General features: G+C 40.5%; 4 protein-coding genes across 6 annotated transcripts in view; 2 read left to right on the top strand and 2 right to left on the bottom strand.

Annotated features, from left to right (window-relative positions):
* Window positions 1–1,515, bottom strand: part of LOC118405378 (keratinocyte-associated protein 2-like) — a 4,582-nt gene extending 3,067 nt beyond the window's left edge. The window contains exons 1-3 of one of the 3 annotated variants that reach the window (XM_035804883.1): window positions 1,400–1,515; window positions 843–902; window positions 218–312 (exon numbers count right to left, since the gene is read on the bottom strand). In XM_035804883.1, the coding sequence (XP_035660776.1) occupies window positions 218–312; window positions 843–902; window positions 1,400–1,403 (159 nt within the window). In that variant the 5' untranslated portion in view covers window positions 1,404–1,515. Of the gene's footprint in view, window positions 1–217; window positions 313–842; window positions 903–1,280 lie in introns of all 3 variants that reach the window. The other 2 variants (XM_035804872.1, XM_035804864.1) reach the window with 2 other exon arrangements.
* A 120-nt stretch (window positions 1,516–1,635) lies between these two features.
* Window positions 1,636–11,478, top strand: LOC118405367 (protein FAM199X-B-like). Its single transcript, XM_035804839.1, has 8 exons — window positions 1,636–2,043; window positions 4,288–4,407; window positions 5,102–5,319; window positions 5,862–6,039; window positions 7,021–7,172; window positions 9,135–9,325; window positions 9,665–9,775; window positions 10,652–11,478. Exons 1-8 carry the CDS (start codon window positions 2,006–2,008, stop codon window positions 10,715–10,717), a joined length of 1,074 nt encoding a protein of 357 aa, XP_035660732.1. The 5' UTR covers window positions 1,636–2,005; the 3' UTR covers window positions 10,718–11,478.
* Window positions 11,479–13,232: 1,754 nt separating this feature from the next.
* On the bottom strand, window positions 13,233–15,599 carry LOC118405374. The gene is made up of 3 exons (XM_035804853.1): window positions 15,421–15,599; window positions 14,425–14,609; window positions 13,233–13,823 (listed from the first exon to the last, which is right to left on the bottom strand). The coding sequence occupies exons 2-3, from the start codon at window positions 14,596–14,598 to the stop codon at window positions 13,320–13,322; spliced, it is 678 nt and encodes a 225-aa protein (XP_035660746.1). The 5' UTR covers window positions 14,599–14,609; window positions 15,421–15,599; the 3' UTR covers window positions 13,233–13,319.
* A 36-nt stretch (window positions 15,600–15,635) lies between these two features.
* LOC118409648 overlaps window positions 15,636–18,892 on the top strand; it is a gene marked incomplete in the record, with an annotated part of 18,845 nt that continues 15,588 nt past the window's right edge. The window contains 3 exon segments of the mRNA XM_035810816.1: window positions 15,636–15,748; window positions 18,128–18,276; window positions 18,778–18,867. Coding sequence (XP_035666709.1) covers window positions 15,674–15,748; window positions 18,128–18,276; window positions 18,778–18,867 — 314 coding nt within the window.

Genomic DNA, 18,892 nt, shown 5'->3' with positions numbered 1-18,892 from the left:
AAATATACTGATAATATTATACTAGATGCTGTATTTTGAAAGGGTATCATAGAAAATCCATATGATTGTGGGCCACAGTAAGCACATCTGGGGTGTGAATTGTTGGATGTGTATTGATGCATTCTGGGAAGGTAGATAGGCACCACCTGAGGTCTCACAAAGATCATGTACCTCAATCCTTTATCACTAGCTTATCATACTTATATGCAAAGGATACGGTAAGGACAAAGATGAAGAGGTTGGAGCCCAGGAAACCTCCGAGGATAGTCAGCCACTCCTTGGAGGCCAGCTGGACCTTGTACATCTGCATTCCTGTGGACAGCATGTAATACATAAGATCATGAGAGCATAGACTATAGTGTAAGCTTGATCACCATTCCTAGCAAGCATGGGAAAGGTCAAAGTTTAAGGCACCTGAAATGAAAACAGTTCTTGTTCAGTTGATTTGCATACCACTGTCAAGAGATGTTTTATCAACATCTTCTTCTTGGGGGCCTTTGACCTGCACATGCCCAACTGAAACTGCACATGCCCAACTGAAACTATCATTTACGTAGTAATGTGAATACAATACAAACTGTATGTTACAAATGTGTGCGTGTGTGCATGAAGCTAGGCAGTGCATGTATATCTAGAATGCTGTTCCCTTGTGCATACTACATGTACAGTCCATCCTAATCTATGATGTGGTATTGAATCTAAAGCAAACTTTATGAAAAAACATCGAATCCTTGTGGCTAAAGCTCTGTTCTGAGTTCTTAAGTCTTGGCAAGTGGTTATCTCATCTGATTCACATATCGTAATTTTACATTATGTGCAAATGTTTAAAAATTTGTTCCTACCTGCAAATAGCAGGATACACAGGGTGGATGCCAGTAGAAAGGACACAGAAGTGGGCACGGCTGGAAAAAAAAGAAACAACACATGGAACCACTTTTCACAAGGAGCAACATGTCAGTAAGTTATGGCTAAGTTGTGCACGCAAAATAATTTCTACATTCCTCCCTGCTAACGCAGTCATGTCTCCTTCACGCAGTGTCGCAGGGCCACTGCTTCTCATTTTGTAGACCAGAGTTGCTGTTTTTTTCTGCTCTCCACCACATATATAAGTACACGGGCTATTTAGGCTACATCGTGCATAACACCTTGCTTTAATATCGAGAGAGAGCCAAAACTAAGCGCAAGGGGTTACTCCCACCAACTTCTCCCACGACGTATGGCCACACTTGTTTGCGACAATCTAGCGAAATACAGAGCTTGCACACAGCTTCAATATTCACTCCACGCGTTCCTTATACCTTTGCAAACAACCACCATGCACTCCATGATCAGAAATTGTCCTGTTCCCGGACAAGAGAGGAAACTAAGGAGGAGAGAAAACTTCTACTCCTTTACTCACCCATCTTGGAAAGTGTAGAGGTGGCACATCCGGGGGATTTTACAGCTGTGCTATTCGTCCGACCAATCAGATTATAGATTGTGCAGTTGACTGACCAATCACAGAACAGGAGATAGAAACACCAGTGACCCCGGAAGTGAAAATATCTTCATTCAAACTCTCGTGGCTTGATCACGTGAGTATAAAACACGAGATTTCATTCCCATGTTGAAAAGTACACCTCTCGCATCTTCACGCAAAGAAGTCCACGTGACTCTATTTTCCCGGGAACGATATTAATAGTACTTCCGGTTTCTTTGTTCCACGTTGAATATTCGGGCGTGAATTTTGCCAGCCTGTTAGGAATTTGTTGCCGGAATTGTCGAGATTTAGGCAACATTGTCGTGATTTGGACGTGCAGGCGGGAACAGGGGGTTGTCCTTATGTTTCCGGACTTAGTTTGATATTTTCTTGCCGACGGGTTAACGCGAGACGAGACCAGACAGGGAGAGCCAAAGCCCGCGACTAGACTCGGTATTCCTGCAACGCGCTCCCAGTGGCGCTTGCCAGGACGTGGGCACATTTTGTTTCTCCTACGGCAAGTGTAAACCCAAAATAACACAGAAAATGCTTATGGAGCCGACCTTAACGACTGCTGTGGCAAGGTATGTACCTATCACATTGGTTTTCTGGTACAGTGTTTCTATGTGAGGTATTCTCGACGAGTACAGAGGAAGTTGCCGCCTGGGATCCTGGATAAAATGGCGACAGGCCGGCAGAAATATGTTAGCACATGATTCACACATGGAGACCGCTTCTTACAAATGGAACCGCATAGTCAACACGGACAACGAGACTTATTCCATCTCTCTCTCTCTCTCTCTTTCCAACATACTGTTGGTGTATTTCAGCAAGAGCCTCTTCTAGGCTAAGCGTGGAAATGTTGTTCAGATTTAGGTAATTTTTGCGGGAACAAATTTTTTTTTTTTCATTGATTGGAAAACGGCTAACTACGCCCCCCTCCCAAAGCCCACATCGCCTTACCTTACACCGGGTCACAAATTTATGAATTTACCTGTGGTGTTGCAAGAAATACACAACATTCTGATACACCAATATGCAAATTGGAATGAGAATATTTGTTTTGTTTCTCCATAGTATCATGTTCACAACCTCACACAAACTATTTGAATATACCGTTACAGAGAAAACGTACCGAGACTTGAGATGCTCCAAATCGTCTTTTCTAATTATTAACACCAGTTGTGGACACTTACAGGATTTATTTGCATGATTGCTAGTATCTTGTCACAGAGGAGCCTTGCTAGAATGATAACAAAGCACTAATACCGGCTAATTTGGCAATTGTTTTCTTCTCTTTCTTTTTTTAAATCAAGAAAAATGAAACTATAGTTGTACTGAATATTGATAGCAGGGTAAGAAAGAATTCTAAAGAGTAAAGTTGTGGACTTACTGATATAATTTATCAAACTTTATTGCCCATAAACTAATGATTTTTTTAAAGAGAAAATACAACCTTTTAGTACACCACTGTTTATGGAACTATGTTTTCATGTGCACAATAATCAAAGCTACAAGTGTATGTTCCAACATCTTCATAGCTACCAATTGCCTGTGTTTCTGAAAAATTGTCTTTTTATTTAACTCAGACATACCGTGATATGTCAGTGTTGTTTCAAGGGTGTGCTTCAGCAAGTTCAAGTTACATAGTCATGCTAGTAGTAAGCTTGGTCTCTGGTCCAAGGGTGGGCACTGCAGAAGTAGAGTACACATCAGCATTGATGTGTAGCCAGGATACAAGTAAACATGACATGACTGTAAACTCAACTTGGCACCAGATTGAGTACTGACCAATAGCTGCATGCTTTTTGTGTGTTGTTGCCCTCAACTGGTGGTCTGACCCTCATTTGCATTTTAAAAGTTTTAATTCATTGAATATCAACAGGTCTTCTATCTGTTCTATCTTCCTGTTCTGATTTTCCTGTTGGTATATGGAATTTACACTAGATGCAGTTCAAAATTAGAACTCTATAACAGAACAAATCAAGAAATCAAGAATGGAATCTCCTTGGTGATATGAAAGATACAAAAATAATGCAGGAAGTTTTAAAACATGGCCATAAAAGACCTCACAAGTGTATTGTCATTGGTAATGAAAACCCATTGAGACCTTTTATTACTCACATTACTAATGAAAGTGCACATGTATCATTGATTTGGGTAATTACTTTTGCTATCTTTCATGCTGAGTTAACCTTTTGACAGCAAATTTGCATTGGTGCCAGACTAAGGCAGCAGAGAAAACTCTGAAAAGGCTAAAGGTTATTCCTGGTGGCTTGCTTGTCATTGCCATGGTAACATAATTGTGCTAGTTTGAAGGAAGGAACAACTTGTTTATCACAGGACGTTTGTCTGGTCATCATTCAAATTGAGGAGTTCTTTTGTGTGAAAATTATACCCCTTTGTTAAGAACAATTATCAGTTTTCAGGGCATGGGCTAGGTTAAGTGGATAATTACCCTCATTATTGAGATAGTTGTAATCATTGACCTATAAATGTATTGTAACTTGTGCAGTGTTAGACTTTGCATTATTGCAAATTGCTTGACCAAAGTTCAACATGGTCATCATCATCATCAGTACTGGTATTAGAATCAGAATTAGTAATTCACACTACTTGATGCCTTTCCTTTTGATAACATTAAAAAAACAAAAGCATATTTAAATGATTGATTGGTGAAACATGATATTGATCCAGACACAGACTTGACAGAGGATTGAAGAATTATGAATCTGTGCCAATTTCCAAGTGCTCTGTTGCCATCGCTTCTATTTCAGTTTCCATGAGTAAGACTATGTTTTCTTATGCATATCTATGTTAATTTTCAGCCCATGGGGCTCCCAGTTGCCACCCAGAGAACCAGAGGCAGCCCCTCATGTGTACCACAAGTACCTGGACACAGGGGACCTGGACGCAGACATCCAGGCAATAGAGGCAGAGATAGAGAGGTAACGTCTCTTCCCTTGCTCTGATGTTTCCATGACAGAAATAGTTGCTCTTCCACTCTACTAGTACTTTTCAAAATTCAGATATATGACAGGTTACATTTGTGCATGCATTTCCTCTTGAAAGTGACGGCTGTTTAGGGCTGCAAATTCATTTTTGAGAATTGGTGCCGCAAACCTACTAATTTGAGTGCACTGAAAGAATTTTGGATGCATAGCATACATAACATCAAGTAGAATGTCAGTAAAATATAATCTTAAACCTTACAGCCTCTCTTCAGAACTTGAATCTTTTAATTCTCTTCTTAACTTCAATATTATAAGCAAGCAAGCAATCCATTAAGGCATCCAACACTTTCATTCCAAGAATATTGTGTACAAGAAAGGTACTATTGCTTATTCAGACATTTAGTATGAAGAATAGTCTGTATACTAGTAGGGTACATAGTTCTTCATTCTATGGCCTATAAGATTAGCTAGATGCAACCACAGTTTCGATAGCCTCCATAGCAGACTTCTGGGCCTTTTTTTCTTGCTTTTTTTGCTCATAATATACTTTTGCTGGCCATGTCTTTTTGTACATTGCAAAAACGAAAAAGAGGCCCCAAGAGCCTGCTATGGAGGCTAGTGTTTCAAGCCCTGCTGTTCCATGTGAAGCGTTTGCAACATACATTGCTGTATTTATTTACTTCCACAGAGTTAAACAAGAGAAACAGGTGACTCAGGAATACAGAAGAAACCTGTCGACGGGAAACAGCGCGTCCTGCTCGACCTCGGTCGCCAGCTCCGAGTACGACGCGGATGAGGACACCATCATCGATGTTGGAGGCATCTCGGATAACTTCTTCAGCGGGTCCGAGTCAGATTACTTAAACACGTCCATCTTGAACCTTCTGGAAGATGGAAACGCAACAGGTGGGACGGACTGAGTATGAAGGACTTGTACATTGATACACTGTTGAGATTGCATTCTATGTCATTCTGTACATTGATGACACAGTTACTACAGTTACGTGTAGGTTTGTATTATCTATCATGCTACAAGGCAGGTTCTTACCAGGACTTTTTCACAGCGTAGGGGGAATTTTAGTATGTGGAAGCAACATAGCAACTGGCACAGGTGTGGACATTGTAGGGTAGTCTGGGGCATTCTGGCAAGTTTATACCCGTCAGGAACACTGTTTCCTGAATTTTAATGGCCAATTGTAATGAAATTATGCCAACCTTACCAAACAACAGAAAAGCCCTCCACGTACGTTGAAACATGTTGGGGCCCAAATTTTATCATAGGTACCCCCATGTTTAACTGTACCGGTGAGAAACCTGTGATTAAGCAGGTAGAAATTCTCTGAGAAGAAATGATACTTGCGTGGAATCTTTGATTTGGATCGTATCTCTAGACATCATCAGTGATCATCTTGTTCATGTGCATATTTGTCTCTTTTTCTCCCTCTCAGACCATGTTTCTTTGAGCACCTTTGAGTTGTCAGACAGTGACCTGGACCTACAAGTGACAAACAACAACGTGAATGCAACACAGAGTAATGACAACAACAAAACAGAGAGCATCCCCATCCTACCAAACCCACCCAGCCCTCCCAAGAAGAAGAGAAAACACTTGGACAACGTCCCATGGTAGGTGGTCCGATGTTTGGTTACATACCATACAAATCTAGACTAGATTGTCTATTCCATCATATAGAGTATAGATCCTTTGAGAAGAGCTGGTTCATAGGCATACACAACATGTACTATATTTTTATTGATTAAATCATATTTGCAATCATACCTGTATTACAGGGCTTGAAATATCTTGCACATGAGTGCAGTTTTGTGCACCCAAACTTGGTGCTGTGCATCTAATTTTTGTCCACGGGCGCACTGGTGCACTTAGTTTTTTGCTGACATTCTACTTTATGCTACTTGTATGCTGTGCACCCATTTTGTTGCGCACCTGAATTTTAAGAATAAGTGGGTCTGAATTGCGAGCCCTGCATTAGGCTATTGAAGTCACTGGCATGCAGATTGACTCACAAAGCAATGACTATATCTTATCAGGGCTCGAAATACCACCTGCATATGCAGGTTAGTGCAGGTAAAATTGGAGCTGTGCAGGTATTTCTGGTGTCTACCTGCACTGGTCCATGTACTGGGTTTTATACATTATGTATGCTATGATTTAGGTGTATATGGATTGTTATTAGCAGCATTGACTGTTACTACCTGTTAAGTGTGAAAGAAAAAATAGCAATGGTTCCTGAACCATTTTAGTATGATCCATATTTCCTGAATTCAGAGTGGTGCAGGTAAGATTTGTTTGGTGCAGGTAATTTTCAATGTTAACTGCACCAGTTCAGGTATACAGAAAAAAGTATTTCGAGCCCTGCTTATAGACATCGATAACTTCCAACTGTGGATAGTAACTTTGGTAAATGCTATTATGATAGAACTTTTCTTTTAATGTGATACCAACAATTGTTATGTCCTACAATAATCCTGTGTGTGGTAGTTGTGGATTTGTCAGGGATTAAGTTGGGATTTCCCACAGTATGTAAGGTATATCACTTACCTGCGAGATGCCACAGAAGATAACAGTTTTTCCCGCGCCCTCTGCAGGACTGACATGTCGGATGAAGAACAGATCAGCGTGGTGGAGACCCTGAGTCACGTGATCAGTAACAGCATGGGCCTACGGGAACAGCTGGAGGTCATACGAATCATAAGTCCTGATGCCAAAATCCACCCCACAGACAGCGAGTTTGTCATAGGTAAGGCTTCTAAACACCACTTTTGAACCATTGAAATGCCAACTGACAGTTATTTCAAATGGGTTGGAAAGTGACCCATCCTACATTTGGTTAATCACCTTGTAAACTTATTTTATGTACAAATGCATCATCATGCTGTTTCAAAAGATAAGGCCATATTGATTTGGTACATCAATTTTTGTCTGTTTACAGAATAAGTTATTTGTAAATTACATAAAATTATCTGCAAAATGTATGCTTTATATTGCTAAGAAAAAATGTTGGAAAACTGATGTCTTAGAATGCTTAAGCCAATTTCAAAGTTAAAGAAGAAGATGTAAAAAGAACACAAATGAAGAATTTATTGTGGTATACTATACCTTGCGTGTTATTTGATCAAACCTTTCTGACCACTTAGACTAAATCTAAGTAGTGAAGGCAACTTTTTATTCAACGAACATTTTTTTTCACGTGCCCGCATCAGTTTTGGGATGTCATCCATATAATGGACTTGACATGGCCTTAGCCAAAAGTAATGTTGAATGGAAGCATTAAGTTACCTTTTCAAGTTTTTTTTAAAGATTCTATACAGAAGATAAAAATGATGGTATGATGTAATCTCCAACCAGATCCTACAATGGCATAAGAGTACCAAACTGGCCAGGAAATAGTCATTTGCTCCGGTAGCGAAACACGCTCCTAAGCCAGCTTCACTCCTCTGCCAGCTTTTGATACTATCGTATGCTACCGTAGGATCTGCTTGGAGATTAGGTTAGATGTTGCCAAACGCACCACAGCAGGTCTTCCTGCAGTGTCGTTATTGCCTGAAGGTCTTACCAGTGGTGCCAGAAAAACACTGCAAGTTATAACTACCAACTTCTACTGTGATATGAGATGTTGGCTTTAAGGCTTGCAAACAGTCAAATACAACTAGTGCTACTTACCTAATCTCATGTTCAGGTTCAGGTCCAGAGGTTTAGGTTCATGTTTACTTAAGTCCGGACTTGAACCCATGCCATGGCATGTGTGCTAGAAATACTTTTGTCAGGTACATGTTACATTGTATGTTATTACATGCAAAATTATAGAGTTAATAAAGTAGTAAACACAAGAGCTAAGTAATAAAAACAAACATAGCAATGTTTTTATCTTGTTTCCAGCACAAATTTTACAATCTATGAAGGGGGTTTTAGAAGGTTTACAATAAAAAGAGAGTATGAGCGAAAGACAGTTTTTGTTCCAGAACAGGTTCTCTGCTTTTTTTAACCGAAAAAGTCCAGTTCTGGTGTACAGATATGCAGCACTGTATATAACCAGCATTACCTGTTGAAGACAGTCTCAAATTCTTAGTGTGACATTTTTCTTAAACATCCTTTCAAGACGAAACAGTCTTGTAGTGTACTTACCCACGTTTCTCCTTCCATGCAGATCTAGATGTGATAGACGATGAGAAACTGCAGCAGGTGCGGAACTATGTGAAGACGTGTATAGACAAGAGAAGTAAAGACTGTACTAACCCACGTTTCTCCTCCCATGCAGATCTAGATGTGATAGACGATGACAAGCTTCAGCAGGTGCGGAACTATGTGAAGACATATATAGACAAGAGAAGTAAAGACTGTACTAACCCACGTTTCTCCTCCCATGCAGATCTAGATGTGATAGACGATGACAAGCTTCAGCAGGTGCGGAACTATGTGAAGACGTGTATAGACAAGAGAAGTAAAGACTGTACTTACCCACGTTTCTCCTCCCATGCAGATCTAGATGTGATAGACAATGACAAGCTGCAGCAGGTGCGGAACTATGTGAAGACGTGTATAGACAAGAGAAGTAAAGACTGTACTAACCCACGTTTCTCCTCCCACACAGATCTAGATGTGATAGATGATGAGAAGCTACAGCAGGTGCGGAACTATGTGAAGACGTGTATAGACAAGAGAAGTAAAGACTGTACTAACCCACGTTTCTCCTCCCATGCAGATCTAGATGTGATAGATGATGAGAAACTGCAGCAGGTGCGGAACTATGTGAAGACTTGTATAGACAAGAGAAGTAAAGACTGCAGCTCGGCCTCCAGCAGCTGCAGTGAGTCCAGCAGCAGTGGCTGCAGCAGCTCCAGCGATGGCCATGTGCACGCCATGACTCAGGCGGAGAAGACTAAGGAATCAAAGGTCAGTTAAGCATCGCATGAACATTATGTTACCATCTCAAACTTTATAAAGTATATCCGTACACAAAGTAAAGTTTGAATGAAAGCTCATCTGTGTTGGTAGGATCCATAGTTGTAAAGTTTAAGCTTTGTTCCCATGCAAAGATGGGAACCTACATCTGAAGAAGGTCAACAAGTTTGACCAAAACTTTATGGTGAGTTCCTTTCTTTGTGTTCTGTTGGAACAAAGCTTTAACTTTACAACTACAAACATGAAGAGGTATCAAAGCTAAAAGTTTGTGTCTTTGCCTTGCGTAAGTAAGAATCTCACAGTCAAAGCCTGTACTTGTTCCCCTTGTAGAGACAATCTCGTGAAAGAAGAAACCAGCTGAAAGCACTGAGACAGAGACAGAAGAAAGAACACAGACAGGCCATGAAGGAGAAAAGAAGTGGATTTTTTGGCAAGGAGGAGGTATGTAATTACTCATTAGGCCACACCAATTTAATTTCTTGGTTCTCGTTTTTTTTGCAGAAAAATATTGGGTCGGCCGGTGGAAAATAAATGAAAAATAAAATTTTGCAAAAAGTCTGGGGTGAACAGATGAGGCTTATATGACAACAAAAAAAAACAAGGAAATATGGGCAAAAAATCCCAAATTTTCACTATTTCAGGGGTCCCTGTTCTAATTTTCAAAAACTTAATAAACGTACCGTCCAATATAAGAACGCACCGGGTGGATTTTGTGGCTGAAAAAAATAAATGTCCCGGTACGTTTATTTCAGGGACCTAAGAGTATATTGTTTTCCTTGGGACCAATTTTTTTTTCAAAATTGGAAAAACATGGACCGGGAAATCCGAGAACCAAGAAATTAAATTGGTGTGGCCTTATGAAGTACCATGGTAGGGAAAACATTGTGGTGTGTTCTTTTTATTTCTTCTTTTTTTTCAGTCAGAAGCCTAACGGAGCTTAAAACTGTGTTAAGCATGTTAGCTGTATATTGTAAATATGAGCATTTTTTTACTCGCACATAATACTAAAGGGCAAGCCTAATGGTATACATGTAGTATAATTATGATTGTTAATGACCTGGTCCCAAAACCAAGTAGACGTACGGTTGTTTTTACTCGCACATAGTTCTAGAGGGCGAGCCAGTAGCCTGACTAAAGGCCACCGAGAAAAAATTCTGCATTATTGTAAAAGTGTTTTAGTTTCATGTTTATATCCAAATGAGAACAATGTAGGGATTTGCAAATACGATAATACTATCACTCGCGGTCGCGGGTGGATAATACTATAGGTTCTATTAAATGTCTAATACTACATTTCTATTGTACTTTTTCTGCCAGGTCCTTAATTTGCAGAGGGTAAAAGAAGAGGAGGAGGAGAGTCTAGATGTGGACATACTTGGATGACATCACGCTCCCGTGGGAGTTTGCTACCATAAAATTTGTTTTTGACAAGTCTGTCCAGTTGCAATCCCATTGTGCTGCATTGTTGCAGAAAGTTCTCAACATGGTACCAAATTAGAAGAAACCTGTAGCATTTCATTTCGGTATCAACAGAGCATTGTAGTCTTCCAGTAGAGGTTGGGAATTTCAGATGATTGCTCTTATACGAAAGTTGCTCTGTGTATTAGTTTGGCAAGGCTGCAGAATTTGTGTATTGCGAGATGATTCAAAAGTCACTGCACACAGTAGCAAGGGTTATCTTTGAATTTGTGATATTCTATAAGAGATGCTCCAAGTCAAAGGAATAAATCTGGACCCACCCTAGCTTAGTACCAAACAAAACTGATGTATGTTGGGTCTTTGATACTTATGTTTGCTTGGGATTCTGTTTGCTAAAGCTATCATTTCTTCTTGATAACTGAGAATGGCCGACATCAGAGCTCTACAAAAATTATGACTCCAAGATCATCACATTTATTATGACTTGTATCATCATTTTTTTAAGAATTCTTTTCTACTCAAACCTTTCTTCGAACGCTGAGTTTGTTACGTGATGATGACTTTCTGCAATAAATGGCTACAGTATCTCTCTATGACTTAACTACCACACAGAACATGGTCATCTGCATTGTGTTCATCCCTCTTGGATAAAGACAAAAGATGTACTTACCTGAACCAAATATGTAGTATTTATTCAATATTAACTGATATGAAAGAGTAAAAAAGAACTATCATACCCGTGCTATCCAGAGGGATGCACACTTTGCATAGGCCATGAATTCTATGACGATGAATTTCAGCGATTTAACATCTCTGCAAGCTTGTGGCCAGATACTGACCAGGTCCAACAGTAGAAACAAAATGTGACAACTAGATGCTGGGTTCCTGGTGGTACCTGCCAAGCATTTTCTATGTCAGGCTGGAGGGAGGCAAGATGACGACCTAAAATCAGAGTTTTCTACTACATGTACAAACGAAATTTTCTACTGACCAACTCCAGTCTTTGTCAAGGAATGAGGAACCCACAACTTCTGTTTTACAGATAGAACATGTGACTTCCCGAGCAGTGGATCATAAGTTAAAACTGCAAGTTATTGATGCCCACAGTTTCAGCTATGATTATTTTGAAAACAAATGCATGGTAATAGGTGTGTGTGTAAAGTTAGAAACTTTTCAAAATACAATTGGTAACTTCAAGATTTCTGTTGAGTTCAGACCACTGCTCACGTGTGTTTTGTCTTGTAAAAACCACAAAACTCAAATCACACTGTTGACCAAGACTGCTGTATTGGAAAAGGTACAAGAGTTTGGAGACAGAACTACATGCGAAAGTCTTGTTGGTGCAAGTGTTGCAATCATGCCTCCTTCTGACTTGACATGTCCTCTGCATTGTTTCAGGCAACATTGGCATGCAAACTCATGTCTAAAGGCATGCATTGTCTGTTTGTCAGTGAACTTGTCATGGGTATCTGGTACTAAACACAGTTTTAAGTTACAGCAAAGGGTGTTGAATTAACAGCTTCATGCCGAAGTTAAACACTGACAACTCAAGTTGAAATTCCCTTCAACTCTTTGTATTCATATCTTTTGGTCATGAAAGCTTTTTATGTTGCCCCTCCAAATTGAAAGCTGCTGCATCAAAAGCTTATCCTTATCCGTAACATGAATTCCTCTTGTCAAGATTGTTTAAAGGAAAGCTAAGTTGTGCTCAGTTGAGTTGTTTTTGAAGATAGTTGTATGAATGTTGGCTTTATGTACTTCTCAAGAACTCTTCCACTAGCCATACATGTGTATACATTTAGTGTTCTCTTTCATTGAATGTACCCAATCCCTGATACTCCAATGGTTTAAGTTAGCATCACATTTGATGGTACATTGGAGTTCGTAAAAAAAGTGTAAAATGTTTCAACAGCAAGCATTGCAGGAGGGACATTTGAGACAGTACCAAAGAAGAACCTGTTTGTGGCTCAGTTGACACAGTTGTCCTCAGTAGCTGGGACAATTCATTCAGTTTAACAGGGGGGAAGGGTTTATTTGTTTTGTCTGGGATAATCTATGATTCTCATGCTGCAACATGCTCTGAACAGTGACTACATTTTTGTAACATGGAAACAATCATTGTTGTGAGGAATCGACTCACAGAAATCAATGAAGTTTTGTAATGTGAAACAGATTGTGTTTTCAGGTCAGATGTATTAGGTCTACCCTTACAAGGTCTGAATAAATGCAGATGACACTCCACAAGATTGTTCATTTGTTTTGCTCACTCACACTCACATGTATGTAGCCTGATTAAATCTTGCTTATAGCAGCCCACCCAACATCCGCCAGTTACAGCCCTGGGCAGCTGAGTTTGTGTTACACAGACTGACTCGCATGTATTTCCACATTTCTTCGCTCGACATTCTTATATAGTGGAAAGAGAAAATGGTGTGGTACACACTCAACACATTTCAATAAATTGAGAAATGGCATTAAATTTCATCGTTCAAGCTCCATTTATTCCATATTCATAATTCTACAATCTGTAGATACAGTAGCAAAATACAGCAAATTTCCACACATATTACAGTTCTCTAACATTGGGTGCACAGCTGTAACGTGTTGCGACCCAACCGTGTGCCCTGCGGAAAGCCCGAGCCGTCGTGCCTATCAGCTCAAACCCAAAGTGATTGCTCCTCTCCAGGAGGGGTTTCCCGTACCACTCATCTGTGTGATTAATGATGAGCTCCTTCCCATCATCAGTCCTTGTCAACGTTAGGTACGCAACGGACGGTAGCGTGATGTCAAGTCCGATACCGCGTAGGCAGTACTTCTGGTTCATCCAGATGCGAACCCAGTCTTCGGAATGGTCGACTTTGTAGCTCAGTGTTTCTGATGTGGGGATGACCTTCACCATGTTGTACCAGGCAGCTGCAATCTCTGTCTTCCCCTTGAAGAGGAAGCAAGGGTCCTCAACTGTGGCATCAGCAGCGTAGAACTCCATCGCCCCCAGCGAAGGCTTGCACTGGTACAGGCTGAGGACGGCTTGTACCATGGGCTCCCTGGACTCTGGGGTGGCACTTTCCAACTGTGATAGAAAAACAGTATGATACATGTTTTACATCTTACTTCATGGCTCATTCTTTTTAAAACATATTCTACCGCACTTAACTTGATGCAAAATCATTAATTATTCTGGCATAACCATCTTAAAGGGCAGATAAACTTGTAATTGACCAGCTAACTACACTCTACTTCATACTACTACTACGACTACACTCTACACAGAGTCAAGCTCCATCATAGTCAGAGTCCATCATAGTTCAGGGCTCTCCCACAGTTTGAAATTTACACTGTGCTGATGGCAACCCAACTGGTGACATCACATGGGGCCATGTCCCAATCAGTTCTGATATATCTGATATATTATATACCTTCTTAAGATTGACCGTAACTTTTAAATGCCCATTTGATTCTGTCTAATTTGTTGAAGAATTCCTTGAAATCCATTCTCGGGAAAGTCAGCTGGACTGATGTAAAACTAAAAGAACCTTGACTGAGGTATAATTAGCACAGTATAGTCTGCTTTTCAATTACAAGCTTAGTTCCCCTTTTAGGCCAGACACACCATCTTTATAGGAACAGGGGGATCACAGGGTGAAGAGGTTGAATGTATCACCTCAACTTACCTTGGGTTTGTCTGTCATGGGCTCCATCCCTGAGTGAAACATGCCTTTACTGCCATCGCTCCAGTTTGGTTGCACATTGTTAGGGGGCGCTGTTTTGAGATGGTAGACCAGGTAGCCCTGGAGACCTACATAGTAGATGGCGACTCCATTAATTGCCCGCCTGAAGTGTCCCATTTCTTATGGACCTGAAAGTACAATGATCATAGATGATGCGAGGTTAGGCTCAGAGTATATAAAGTCACTATACAGCCAAGGTGACTAGGCATGGAAGGACATATTTTACTTGAATATCATAAACTAGTACTGAGTCCTCCTGCCTAGTATATGATATACAAGTAAATGCGTCCTTCCATGCCTAGTCGCCTCAGTTAGTTGTACCACTGTTCAATTACCAGTACAGTCTCAAAGTTCTTCTAAAGCAACAGCTTCTTTCCTCCTTACAGCCAAACTATGGAACTCCTCGATGGCAACTGTTTCCCTCCTATATACAATCTAACGTACGAGTCTTCGAAACCAGTGTTCACCGCCATTTCCAAAGATAGCAATTTCCATCTTCCATCAATTTAGTTAAATGTAACAGTGGGGGTTCAAGTAGCCCTAACTGTGCCAAACGCCTGTCAGGCTTTTTGTGTCGATTGGTTACGCTGCTAGGGTTGTGATCTGACGGCCAGGGTTTGATTCCCGGGTCCGTCAGGATATTTGTATATTATATTGTTTCTTTCTGTTCTACTCGCCCCTCTTGTCGTTTTATAAAATTGTAGTAAATAAAAGTTTTCAAATGGCCTTGCTATAAACAAACGTTGCAAACCGTTAAAAATTCATATTTCCACATACCACAGCATCTCATTTTGCATATAGACACTCAAGCAGGCATGCCTCGACTTAGGACATCCCGATTCCCACACAGTAACTTGCAAGTGCTTACAACAACGTGCTGGTGTATACCACCAGTTGTGACTAACCCGCCCCTCCCCTTAAATTTATTACACAACTTACCACAAGAATTTGGCCCAGGAAAGCAAAATTACGTCCGACGACAACGGTACTACATCCAGACAGCTACAGGCAATCTTCCACGTACGGCGTGAAAACTATCTCACGGCAGGAAGGTCTATAAAACAACCTTTAAAGTTTTAATCAATACACACAGTCACATGTAGGTCATCTCCTGCGGAGCGCAACTTGCCGCAAGAGTTGAAATGTCATGGGGTTAACTGAGGTCAATGACCGATGATGCGGCCGACTAAAAATGGTATCATCGTCATACACTGATCGCAATGATTGTATTTTTGAGGAGACAACAATCGAACGCGTCCCAAACACGGTAAGAAACTTGCACGAATACGGCGGTCAAATTTAATATGTTTTGTAGGGCGCTCCGATGACGTCACGTGATGCACCAACCCGGAAGTGAAGAAGTGTTTTGAAGTTCTCCTGCAATCTTCCGATCGAAACTTCGGTGTCAGAATGTTTCCCGCTCGCTAAAGACAGGTAATACGGAAATCACGCCAATTCTCTGTAGTTTCTAAACTCTGGGCATAGACCTGTAATACCTGTTATGTCAGACAAACATCCTAGTACATTTGTACTAAGAAATGCAGTACAGAAAATCATCATCATGATCACCAGGCCAGGCATAATCCCCCCCCCCTCCCCATGCATGATGATAACTTGATAACTTTAGATCTAAGTAAGATTATATGTTTAAGATTTTTCCATGCCTCCATGAGACAGAGAATCTTCTTTGAGTTCGTTAAAGTTTGTCTGTTGTCATGGTCAGTTGCTTTTTCTTTACTACAAGTACAGACATTTTCAGTTTCCTTTATCACGGTCATGCCGGCCATGTAAAAACATGAAGTCGTTTTGTACCTGGTGTTTTCTGGCAAATTATTGCTGCAGGCCTTTTCATTGATGTCTTTTATCCCCTGGTGACCTGGATTATAGTAGCAACATTTCAACATAAACGGTAATCCAACATGGCGCCAATGAAAAACTTGAATATCCGAGACTGAAAACACAATGTGTTGCGACTGATATTATCAAACCAATGTACATGCGCAACACTCAGTGAGATCACATGTCAGATAAGCTCCTAGTACAACAATGTTGGCATCCATCTGTCTCGGAAGACAATGGTAGGCAGACAGTTAATACTTGCTCTGTCTGGCCTGCACGCGACTTTTTAAGGGGAAGGAGGGATGTGCATGCCCTTCTCCACCCTCTCGTCTACTGGCACACTAAGTCTCACAGGGACAGAATTGAATGCCACATGTAAAACGGCCCCAGCAGATGCAGGTTTGTTATTTGGAGTTTCCGTCTCCTAGGAGGACTTCCGACCAAGGATGCAAGGGGTTCCTCCTACCCCTGACTCATGTGTCATGGCGGGTGCGTCATGCCCGAACATGCCCCTAAGGCCTGCCACTGCCACAAAGGCCTGACACTGCCACTAGTCGCCGCTAGGTACTCATTTACACCTGAGCTAGGTGAGGAAAGTCGGGTAAAGTGCCTTTCCCAAGGGCACAAGATCGGTGGTACAGTACAACGATAGAAACACAGAATCAAAAGATGTAATTTCAATTATAGCACAATATTTGGCACTTATTCATCTTTAGATTAGAACACAAATCCAAGCCATACCACTTGTGTCATGTGACTAATATTAAATTTTTGAAATCATAGGAATCATCTGGAAATGTCATTTGCATGGAATCATGAGCAAAAATTTAATGAGCTTGTTTGACATGTTGAAGAAAATGGGCTTTGACATGAAGCACTCTTATCAATTATTCATCCTGTACTATGACATCACTGATATGGGGATTGCGTGACATGACAGTCCAACCCTGTACCAGGCATGAGCTGATATGGATCTAAAACATCATATTTCATACATGGCATATATCATGACATTATATAGCTGCAGTTTAACACACGGATATCTAAAAACAATTGTTATGATGCAATGTCTTAAGAAAATCCAGGCAACAAAGTTTTGTCAGATTGTGCAAATTGACCTAAATTAAAATGTTACACTACCAGTGACAGCTACAGTGTGAATGAATGACTGCCGGTATAATGCGAATATCTTTTGTGTCGGGAATCCCAGCTGTTGTGTTTAACGTAATGTTGCCATGGCAACTGTTGTGGGCCCTAATTGTCAGGGGACCCGTTGTGTGTTAGGTCATCACTCATGTGATGTTCTGTTCTATCATACAATGACATTAGGGTAAGGCAGATAGGTTAGTGGAAGTGTCCATGTGGGAGATTTTACTTGCATTTTAAAGCAATAAATAGAACATCTTTTAACTGTAAAATGCTCATGTATACTCTAGAAATTGTTTTAGAAATTGCTACTGTTAAGTTTTTATTCCACTTGGACAAAGTCATCAGTATAATTTCATTAACATAAAAACCTGATAGAATTTTCCCCCCAATTTACAATGGCACTGTCCTTGGAATTACCAATGACTCAGAAAGGCCATAATCCAAAGGGCTTAAGGAATTTTTGTGTCTGTAAATCATCATAAGAATGACTGTAAGGTTACTTAAGGGTTCTATGTGTAGTATTACTGTGGGAAGAGCATATTAACCTAGAGTGAGGAGCAGCTTTTAGCCTATACCTCGTACAAAAAGGATGATGCCAACTTCAAATCTACCTTGGCTAAATGTGCCAGATGATTCTTCATCGGTCTCTTTTGCGCAGGACTCCTCCCAGTCTTGGGTGGTACAGTTTAAGGTTCACGGAGACAAGATGACCCAGCAGCCCAAGAAGACGCTGTACCTGGCCAATGACTTTGACTCCCTCCACCAACTGGCAGACGTGGAGTTTAAGGCTGGAGGCTGGATATTGAAGTATGTTTTATATTCGTCATGAAGTTTTACATTAAGCTTCAACGACCATGGTCTGACGCTTTTGCTTGGCTAATTGTATTGAGTGAATGAATGGTTCATTGCAGACGTATATTCTAGCCTACTGACTGGAACTCATTGGACATGAAACAAATACATTATGTTCAAACTTACATAGTTTAATTTGTAGTATCATAAGCCAAACATCAGACATATTTAATTCATTGTTCCCCTTCTATTTCAATCACAATTTCCATGTATTAACTACATTGCATTTGGGGTCATAGGTCTGTGCAATTCTAGGATACAACGTACTAAGTACTTATACAGTGGAATAGTTGTAGAATATCTGAAAATAATTTCATCATGTTGGTAGGTCATACTGATTGTAATTTCTACATTGGCTACATATAGCAGCGAGAAGTAGATCCAGTTAGAAGCTTTGAGGAAGATGTCTGATAGATATTGAAATGTTTTCAAAGAGTTTTTGTATGATATTTTAAGACATGCAGAAACAGCGAAGAAGCTGTTTGCAGCAGCTGAGGCAGCAGGGCAGGTGGGGGATGAGGAGAAGGCCTTTGTGTACTACATGCGATTAGTCTGATTCTCAGCCTATCAA

The sequence above is a fragment of the Branchiostoma floridae genome, chromosome 2 (genome assembly GCF_000003815.2).
Source record: "Branchiostoma floridae strain S238N-H82 chromosome 2, Bfl_VNyyK, whole genome shotgun sequence".
NCBI classification, from domain to species: Eukaryota; Metazoa; Chordata; class Leptocardii; order Amphioxiformes; family Branchiostomatidae; genus Branchiostoma; species Branchiostoma floridae.
Note: the sequence above shows the minus strand (reverse complement) of the source record. Positions and strands in the feature narration are given on the sequence as shown.